The sequence below is a fragment of the Pan troglodytes genome, chromosome 1, assembly GCF_028858775.2.
Source record: "Pan troglodytes isolate AG18354 chromosome 1, NHGRI_mPanTro3-v2.0_pri, whole genome shotgun sequence".
In the NCBI taxonomy this organism is placed as follows: Eukaryota; Metazoa; Chordata; class Mammalia; order Primates; family Hominidae; genus Pan; species Pan troglodytes.
The window spans coordinates 92,572,544-92,582,563 of NC_072398.2; the positions used below are offsets into that span (position 1 = coordinate 92,572,544).

At 52.2% G+C, this 10,020-nt stretch overlaps 1 protein-coding gene across 2 annotated transcripts; it reads right to left on the reverse strand.

Moving 5' to 3' along the window:
- Window positions 1–488: 488 nt before the first annotated feature.
- Window positions 489–7,440, reverse strand: HAPLN2 (hyaluronan and proteoglycan link protein 2). Of its 2 annotated transcripts, none has more exons than XM_016929248.4 (7): window positions 6,699–7,440; window positions 6,076–6,175; window positions 2,640–2,748; window positions 2,055–2,408; window positions 1,747–1,863; window positions 1,431–1,613; window positions 489–1,113 (listed from the first exon to the last, which is right to left on the reverse strand). In XM_016929248.4, exons 3-7 carry the CDS (start codon window positions 2,722–2,724, stop codon window positions 830–832), a joined length of 1,023 nt encoding a protein of 340 aa, XP_016784737.1. In that variant the 5' UTR covers window positions 2,725–2,748; window positions 6,076–6,175; window positions 6,699–7,440; the 3' UTR covers window positions 489–829. The 2 variants fall into 2 exon arrangements, with proteins under 2 accessions (XP_016784737.1, XP_016784723.1); XM_016929234.4 differs by having other exon boundaries at window positions 6,076–6,216.
- Between the last annotated feature and the right edge of the window lie 2,580 nt (window positions 7,441–10,020).

Genomic DNA, 10,020 nt, shown 5'->3' on the forward strand with positions numbered 1-10,020 from the left:
TGTCAATTCTAGCAACAATATGACTTTCCTATCTTTAACAGTAGTCCCCGCAAACGCTTCAGGGAGGTCTGCAGCCTGCACATTTTGAAATATGTTTAAGTTGTCTTATATTTGTTATCTGGGGCACATAGGTTGGGCCTGGTGGCATGGGGCGCCCCTGGCAGATTTGAACTAATCTTAGGTGAGTGTGCGGTGCCCCCGCGTGGCGCCTGGCGCAACAACATGCTGGGTTCTGCGTGGGTCCTGGGCCAGGCGCCCAGAGAGAGAAGTCTCCACTTCTCTCTCTCCCTTGGCCTATTGGTGCCCTCCGGCCGCACTCCCGCTCTTCCGCTGACCCATCCCTTAACAGCAACAGCCCTGCCCCTTACCCTGTCTTAGGTGCTCAGTGGGCACGCAGGATCCCGGGTCATCAGCCCCGACATGAGCGTGCACACACACACACACACACCCCTCCACGCCTCGCAGCTCTTACAGCTCCACCCAACACAAAAGATCCCCAGGTTATTTTATTGCTGTACTCAGAGGTCAGTTAATGCCCCCGGCCGCCTCTCCCTCCCCCCGGCGGTGGCTGAGTCCTCTGCTAGGGTTCGCGAACGGCAGCGGGTCCGAGAGTCACCTCCGCATCTCGCCGCCGGGGGCGCCCCCGCCTCCCCTCCCCGCCGCCGGGCCAGCCGGGGTCCGAGGCCCGCAGCCCCCGGCTGGGAAAGCAGGTCTGGAGAGGCCGCTCCGGGTCTGGAGGGAGGGGAGGCTCTCCGGAAAGGGGTGGCGAGAGAACCCCGCCACGACTCCCAAGCTTCTTCGCGCGCGCTGGAGGGGACACGGTGGGCGCCTAATTCTCGGCGTAGCAGTAGGTCCCATAGGCTGCCTGTTGGGGCCTGGGGAAGCCGAAACTGCGCACTCCGGGATCCGGGAGCCCCCCGCAGCGCGGCCTCGGCGTGGTGATTGGGAAGCGCACACTGCCGTCAGCCAGCCAGCCGCCGTCGCACTGGTCTAGCCCCGAAAACTTCCAGGCGGCGTACAGGTGCCCAACCTTGGCCACCACGGCTCCGCGTCGCCGGCACGCCGCGTGGGCTTCAGACAGCGTCAGCCGCCCGGGCACGAAGAACACTTGGCCTGGGGACCACAGCGGGTCACCGACCGAAAGTAGGGTGGGCGGAGAGGGGCGGCTGACACTCAGGAGGCGGAGTTGGGGTGCGGGACCGTAGAGGTGCTGGATGGAGCTTGGGTAAGAGGAGTTGGGGGATCGAGGCAGAAGTGCAGGGAGGGTTTGGAGAGGTGAGCTGGAGCCTGGGCGGGCGGGCGGGCTGATGGAGGGGCGGTGCCTTGGAGGGACCCGGAGACCCTGCCCTGATCTCAAGCTGAGGTCCACTCCTCGTCCCCCACATTTTTCAGACCCCGCCCCAAGACCCTGTCTTCGCCCCGCGCCTCACCCGCCAGCGCGGAGGTGAAGCAGAAGGCGTCGTAGCGGTCGCGCATCCGGTCGCGGGGTCCGTAGCTGCGGATCCCGGGCCGGCCTCGGCCGCCGCACGGGGCGCGCGCGGTGAGCACAGGGTAGCGCACGGAGCCCTCGAGCAGCCAGCCCGCGTTACACCAGTCCAGACCCTCGGTCCAAGCTGGCGGGAGACGGCGGAGGTCGGGGATAAGAGGCGTCACAGGCAGGAGCCAGACTGAGCTCGCCTGGCGCCCTCTCTCGGGCCCCTGAGACAGCTCCGCGGGGCCTGGGAAGTGCTGGGTTCGGCCGCTCACCCTGGTAGAGCTGGGAGTAGGTGGCCAGGCGTCCGTCCTGCTCCTCGCACGCCTGCTTCGCCTCGTAGTAATTGAACTGGTACCGGCCCCGGCTGGGTTGGTACGGAAACACCACACCTAGGGGGTGGCGGGGATCCTGGGGAGGGCCAGCGGATGGGAGCGGAGGGGGAGGAAGGGCGGCGCGGCCTGGGAGAGGGAGCTGGGGTCCCCAGGGGTGCGGAGGAGATACTGGGAAGGAGCCCTGGGAGACCCAGGCGAGGCGGCCCCGCCTGCTACACAGGAATGGGGCGGGAGCGGAAGGGCCTCACCCTCCAAGTTCAAGGTCAGCGCCACGCTCTCGTCCTCGATGCCGTTGATGAGCTCGCAGCGGTACCGGCCCTCGTCCTCCAGGCGCACGCCCGCGATGACCAGGGAGGCGTCTAGTCGATGCCCCCTCCGCATCCTGGCGCGCCCTCCCAGGGGCCCATACCCCCGGGCGTGCAGTCCGTTGGTGATGAGGATCAGCGTTTCCTGGAGCTCCCCAGGCTCCACCTTGCTCCAGCGCACCTTGTAGCTGGGAGGCGTGGTGCCCAGGACGCAGGGCAGCGTGGCCGTGGCCCCACGATGAGAGTGAATGACCTCGTGGATGGGGGGCAGGAGGTAGTGGGGGCCCGGGTGGGATGCTGGGCAGAGGGGGCCACAGTGGCAGGAACCCCCAATCCTCACTGCCCCAAGTGCCCATCAGACCCTGCTCCCCAAATGCTTTCTCCAGAGCCCCCCAACCCTCTCCTCCATTGCCTTCTCAGCAATGACTTTCAGTCCCTGGGTACCTGCAACAACTGCCCTTTCCCCTTTCCCCACCCTTGCAGTCTCCCCAAGCCTCCCCCAGATTCTGGCCTGGGCTGGGGTCTTACCTGGGTCTCCTTGGGCTTTGTGGAAGATGGTGAAGGCCCAAAGAAGGAAGCGGCAGAGTGTGGGGAGGGTGAGCCAGCCTGGCATGATGGGGGGTCAGCCCAGCACTGTCTGCAGGGCACAAAGAGTGGGCAGTTCTTAGGACTGGGGCAAAAGGGTGGGGAGGAGCAGGGTTGTGGGTGAACTCCCATCAGAGATCCTAGAAGGGACTGTCCAGCTGGAAGCCATTGGGGCAGAGAAAAGGCGTTGGTGACAAAAGGAAGGTGATGAGGGGAAGAAGGCAGTAGCAATCCCCTTCCTCTCCCTCTCTTCCTCTGTCACATCCTCTCAGCCTGCAGGTACTAATTTAGCATCTTCTCTACCTGTCCCCCTCATCACAAGTGCTACTTCCCAAGCTTGCCATCTGGACTGCCAGCTCGTCTCTATCCTCTCCCAACACCCATTCTCCATCTTGAAGCCAGAGTCAAAATGATCTTATCACTCTCCTGCTTTTTTATTTTATTTATTTATTTATTTATTTATTTATTTATTTATTTATTTATTTTGAGACAGAGTCTCGCTCCATGGTCCAGGCTGGAGTGCCGTGGCATGATCATGGCTCACTGCAGCCCCTAACTTCCAGCCCCAGGTGATCCTCCCATTTCAGCCTCCTGAGTAGCTGGAACTACAGACATGTGCCACCACACCCAGCTAATTTTTTCTTTTTAAGTTTTTAGTAGAGACAAGGTCATGCTGCGTTGACAAGGCTGGTGCTGGGATTACAGCAGGCGTGAGACACCGTGCCTGGCCTTGTCACTCTCCTGCTTGAAAGTGACTCCCAGTTGCCCTGAGGATAAAATCCAATCTCATAACCACAGCTTCCAAGGCTGTCTATAATCCAGTTGCTCCCTGCACCTCCAGCATGGCCCCCGCCTCGCCTCTTAACCACTTTGGCCTCTGCACGATTCCCCTGACATGCTGGATTTCTGGCAGTTTCCCACACAGTCCAAGTTTGCATTCATTTCCTTTCCTTTGTGCCTGCATTGGTTGCACAGGCCTCACCTCCTTTGGGAAACCTTTACTCACCCCCAGTTTGCCACACTGTAGTGCACTGTGATCTGCTGGACTGGGGACCTTTTTTTTTTTGAGACAGGGTTTTACTCTCTCACCCAGACTGGAGTGCAGTGATATGATCATGGCTTACTGCAGCCTCGCCCTCCCAGACTCAAGCCATCCTCCCATCTCAGCCTCCTGAGTAGCTGGGACTACAGGCGCACACCATGAAACCCCACTAATTTTTTTTCTTTTCTATTTTTTGTAGAGATGGAGTTTCAAAATGTTGCCCAGGCTGGTCTTGAACTCCTGGGCTCAAGTAATCTGTCTTGGCCTCCCAGAGTGCTGGGATTACAAGCATGAGCCACCACACCCAGCCAGGACTTTTTTTGTCTTACAAGTACTTTTATTAGCACCTAAACTTAACAGTGTGAATTTGAACATAATATGTATCCATATATAGACTGCATCAAGGAGGTTTTCCAGAAATTATGAAGTTAAAAAATATAAAATTATAAAGTTATTTTTAAAAACTACTTCAAATGCAATTATCTATTTCAGTACTGTAGTTATTCACCCCTTTAAATTTGTTTTTTTTTTTTTTTTTCCTAGATGGAGTCTCGCACTGTTGCCCAGGCTGGAGCACAGTGGCACGATCTCAGATCACTGCAAGCTCCACCTCCCGGTAAAAAAAATTTTTAAATCAGATACAGGGTCTTACTAGGTTGCCCAATTCCTGGGCTCAAGAAATGCTCCCACTTCAGCCTCCCAAGTTTGAGCCACTGCACCCAGCTCCTCCTTTATTGTAACATTCTTTTTTTTTTTTTTTCTTTTTTCTGAGAGGGAGTTTCACTCTTGTTGCCCAGGCTGGAGTGCAATGGCACCATCTTGGCTCACTGCAACCTCCACCTCCCGGGTTCAAGCGATTCTCCTGAGTAGCTAGGACTACAGGCACCCACCACCACTCCGGGCTAATTTTTGTATTTGTAGTAGAAACAGGGTTTCACCATGTTGGCCAGGCTGGTCTTGAGAACTCCGGACCTCAGGTGATCCACGCTCCTTGGCCTCCCAAAATGCTGAGATTACAGGTGTGAGCCATCGCCTCCAGCACCTATTGTATCATTCTTATCCCTCTGACCTTAAAAAAAAAAAATTGGACTGGGCCAGGCACAGTGGGTCACACCTGTAATCCCAACACTTTGGAAGGCTGAGGCGGGTGGATTACTTGAGATTAGGAGTTCAAGACCAGCCTGGCCATCATGGTGAAACCCTGTCTCTACTAAAAATACGAAATTCAGCTGGGCGTGGTGGCATGCACCTGTAATTCCAGCTACTTGGGAGGCTGAGGCAGGAGAATCACTTGAAACCAGGAGATGGAGGCTGCAGTGAGCCAAGATTGTGCCACTGCACTCCAGCCTAGGGGATAGAGCAAGACCTTGTCTCAAAAAAAAAAAAAAAAAATGAAGACTTCTTGACTTCACTGCATTCGTTTTCCAAATCTGGCTACTCTATTTCCTAATTGCATGACTATGCATAAGTTAATTATCATGCACAAGTTCCTTAACCTCTCTCTGCCTCAGTGTCCTCATCAGTGAAATGTGGGGAATAATAGCACACCTACCTCACTGAGTAGTTGTGAGGAGTAAATAAATTGATATATGCAAAATGCTTGAAATAGTGTCTGGAATGTAATAAGTGCTGTCTATGTGTTAGCTGTTATCTCCAGTTCCCAGCATAGTTTCTGGTACATAGTAGGTGCTAAATAAGTGTGTATGGTTTAATCAACTTACATTAAGGATTCATGGGAAGATGGGATGGGGAATGGGGAGATGGAGGAAGCACCCTGAGAAGTTGCCAGAAATCTAAAGAATGGAGCTCCATCTTCCTGCAAATGAGGACCAAAGACCAGTTTGCAGTAGGAGAAACGGAGGTTAGGCATAGAAAACTTCTCAGTGGTTAAAGGTGAAAGTATCTGGGATGCAAACATGAGCAAGAGAACCACTTCTTTATAGGAGAACTTGGTAAGTAAGAATGATCGTGAGGACTGAGATTGACTGAGACCAACAATAATGATAGCTCAAATGAACACGTTTAAAATTGAATGTGCCTGACACTGCTCTAAGCACTTTACATGTATATTTTTATATTTACTCCTCCCAGCAATCCTGAGGCAGAAACAATTATAAATCCTACTGTACACATGCTGAAACCAAGGTGCACCGATTTTAGGAAATGAGGTCACACAGCTAGTAAGAGGAAGGTTTTGCTGGGATTTGAATCCAGATCTGACAGTGAGGCTCAAGCGCTTAATCACTAATCTATATTTCTGCATTTCAAAACAGTGCACACACATGCTCTTCATACCTCTTACAGAAAATGAGAGTAGTCAGCAGCTCCGTTGCCTACCTGTTAGAAGCTGGTCTCTTCACAGAGACGGAGGGAGCAGTGCTTAGCAGCTTTTTGTCTTGCTTGAGGAAGAGGTTCTGGATGAAGGTTTGCCAGGCTCCTGGGAGTTCCAAGCACCTTAAAACCCTGGAACTTGAGCCCCTGTTCAACACAGTTGCTCCTTTTGCACCTTTGAGGAAAAGCTTCTGTCCTGTGCTCAAAGAAGAAGCCAAGGTGCCAAGAACGACCCCCACCCCCATCAGTCCACTAAGCCATGTTAAGAGACCTGTGTCCAGCCCTGTGACTATATCTGTGGAAATCACTATTCTGGGACCAGGGGAAGATGCTGGGGTTGGGATGAGGGCTGGGAACCCATGAAGGGGAGTGGAATAAAGGGAGCAACCCAGGAATGATGACCTGGAAGAGTGCAGAAAGTGAGGTGCTTCATTTTTTCTCGATGCCTTTGAACCAGAGAGGTGTAGACTGATCGGTGGATATGAAGGTGTTGGACTGATGGGGATGGGGATGAACTCTAAATGTGGCTCAAAGATCCATAACTGCCAAGCTCGAGCTGCCTCCCTTTCCATATGCGCCTCATCTAAGCAGCAGCCCCATCTCCCCTCTCCCCACAACAGAGTACTCACCTCTGCCCTCTGGTGCCTGAGTGCGCATTGCCTTTGCAAACAGACTTTCAGGTGGGAACTATCCAGGACTTCCAGCTGCTTCAGGAAACCGGACCTCTTCTGTACAACCCCCTGTCTGTCTGTCTGTCTGTCCTTTCCTTCTCAGTCCCCACCCCATCGGAAGCACAATTTCCCATTGTCTCTGTCTTTTCCCCTATTGTTGAATAACAGGGCCTCTTTCTTTATTCTGTGGGTAATGGCAATGAAATGTCAACAGCTGGGGATGTGGGATGCAGGACCGGCTGGCACATACCACCGGAAAAGGGCCTGGGTGGGGGGCGGGCTCAGAACAGGAATTGACATCCCCAAGAAGAAGAGAATAGGGTGAGGGGCAGAGAACGGATGGTGAAAAGGTTGAAATGGAATCTCTCTCAACACTCCAAACTACAGGGCTCTAAAGAGATTTTGTCTGAGGCCAGGGGAAAGGCTGGGCTCCATGAGGGCAGAGGGAGTGGCTAGCATTGCAATAGGAGAGATGGAGATTAGACAGTAAGGAGGATTTTTCTGTCCCTGGGGAGGAACATGAGAATTTCTGAGGATAGAAGGACTTTGGAAATCTCTCCAAAAGAGAAGTTATCTTATTGGTTCCCTAATATTCTACCTCTTCCCTCAGCACAAATAGATAACCTTTTTAAAGTACTCAGAAGGGGATCCTTAATCTTCCTGGATGGAAATTCACTTTCTCTCGCCTTTTTTTTTTTTTTTTTTTTTTGTGAGACGGAGTCTCGCACTGTCGCTCAGGCTGGAGTACAGTGGCGCGATCTCGGCTCACTGCAAGCTCCGCCTCCCGGGTTCACGCCATTCTCCTGCCTCAGCCTCCCAAGTAGCTGGGACTACAGGCACCCAGCTAATTTTTTGTATTTTAAGTAGAGACGGGGTTTCCCCGTGTTAACCAGGATGGTCTCGATCTCCTGACCTGGTGATCCGCCTGCCTCGGCCTCCCAAAGTGCTGGGATTACAGGCGTGAGCCACCGTGCCCGGCCTTTTTAAATTTTTTTTTTTTTAAGACAAGGCCTCTATCTGTTGCCCAAGTAGGAGTGCAGTGGCCCAATCATAGCTCACTGCAGCCTCGAACACCTGGGCTCAAGAGATCTTCCCCCTTAGCCTCGAAATTATCTAGGACTACAGGCGCGCACCACCACACCCGTCTAATTAACTTTTTTTTTTTTTTTTTTTTTTTGAGACAGAGTCTGGCTCTGTCACCCAGGCTGGAGTGCAGTGGCGCAGTCTCGGCTCACTGCTACCTCTGCTCTGCCTCCCGGGTTCAAGCCATCCTCCTCTTTCCTCAGCCTTCAGAGCATCTGGGACTACAGACGTGCGCCACCACGCCAAGATAATTTTTGTATTTTTTTGTAGAGATGAGGTTTCATCATGTTGCCCAGGCTGGTCTTGAACTCCTGGGCTCAAGCAATCCGCCCACCTCAGCCTCCCCAAGTGCTGGGATTACAGGCGTGAGCCACCATGCTGGGCCTAATTAAGTCCATTTTAAAACCTTTCCATTGAGGTATAATTTACATACAAAAAAGTCATAGAAATTATGTGTACAGCTAAATGAATTTTTACCTGTGTACATATATTGTACACAGGTAAAAACCCACCAGATCAAGATATAGAACATTTCCAACAATGCCGAATAGGCCCAATTGTTTTTGTTTTCTATCAATGCAGAGGGAGGACTCCCTCCACCTGCCCCTGTAAACAGCCATGTAGAAATGTTTTGAGCTTTAAGTTCCATTTTAGCCTTATTTTCTCTCTGCTGTAGCCCCATGGAAGTAGCTTTGCATTATTAAAACCATATAATTTCATGTTCTGTGAGTTAAAAATTAAAAAAAAAAAAGAGGCTGGGCACTATGGCTCACACCTATAATCCCAACACTTTGGGAGGCCAAAGTGGGCGGATCACCTGAGGTCAGCAGTTCGAGACCAGCCTGGCCAACATGGTGAAACTCTGTCTCTACTAAAAATACAAAAATTAGCCAGGCATGGTGGTGTGCGCCTGTAATCCCAGCTCCTCGGGAGGCTTGAGGTGGGAAAATCGCTTGAACCCGGGAAGAGGTTGCAGTGAGCTGAGATCGTGCCACTGCACTCCAGCCTGGGCAACAGAGTGAGACACCATCTCAAAAAAAAAAAAAAAAAAAAAGAACCATACCCTTTCAGAACTGGAGACCTCAGGATGCTGAACATTTACTAGAGGAGGAGATGGAGAGGAAGGTGGCTTGCCCCAAATCACGCACAATACAGTCATTGAGTCAAGCCTAGAAGTTTCTGCTTTTTCCACTAATCCTCTTCTGCCTCTCTCCTTGGCTGTCCAATTCAGACAAGCTCCAGGTTTTCACTTGGGCCATATCTAATAATAGGAAGCTCACCTTGAATATACTTTTCTTTCTTTCTTTCTTTCTTTTGAAACAGGGTCTCACTCTGTCACCCAGGCTGGAGTGCAGTGATACGATCATGGCGCACTGCAGCCTCGACCTCCCAGGTTCAAACGATCCCTCCCACCTCAGCCTCTCGGGTAGCTTGGTGCACAGATGTGCACCACCACACCCAGCTAACTTTTAAAAATTATTTGTAAAGACAGGGTCTCCCTATCTTGCCCAGGCTGCTCTTAAACCCCTGGACTCAAGTGACCCTCCCTCCTTGGCCTCCCAAAATGCTGGGATTACAAGCACGAGCCACTGCACCCGGCCGACTATACTCTTGAGAGATCTGATTGACTATCTTTTCCCTATCTACTCCATCCCTGTTCTTAAGCGCTTCCCTCCTCCTCCCACGACTGTCTCTCTCATGAGAGAAGACAAATAGCCCCCTGTCTCCTTGGACAGGACACCCTGATCCAGTGCATCTGATTGGCTTCCTGCCAACTCAAACAAACAGTCTCCGGCAGAGGGAGAAGTAGATATAAATGGCTCCACAGCCTGGCCACTGCCTCCATTCCCAGGCTCATTTCTCCACAAATTTACTGCTCCTTTCTCCACAAATCACTTCTGAACTGTGGCTTGGAAGTCTCTGGTATGTAAATCCATAAAAGGCTGAGTTTGATGGGGAGGAAAGCCTAGAACTATTTGACAGATGCAAAAACAACCCAGTGAGGATAGAATGAGAAAGGAACAGACAGGAATACATATAATGAATAGCCAAACTGTGTTTAGTTTACTCAAGGCCACTTTCATTCTCAGTTTCCCCCCAGACGCTAAAATGGGAGTGGGGTGAGATGGCTGAGACAAGCTGGGGTCTCCTCACTGACCCAGCATCTCTGAGGAAGGGCTTTGTCAGTCCTATACCT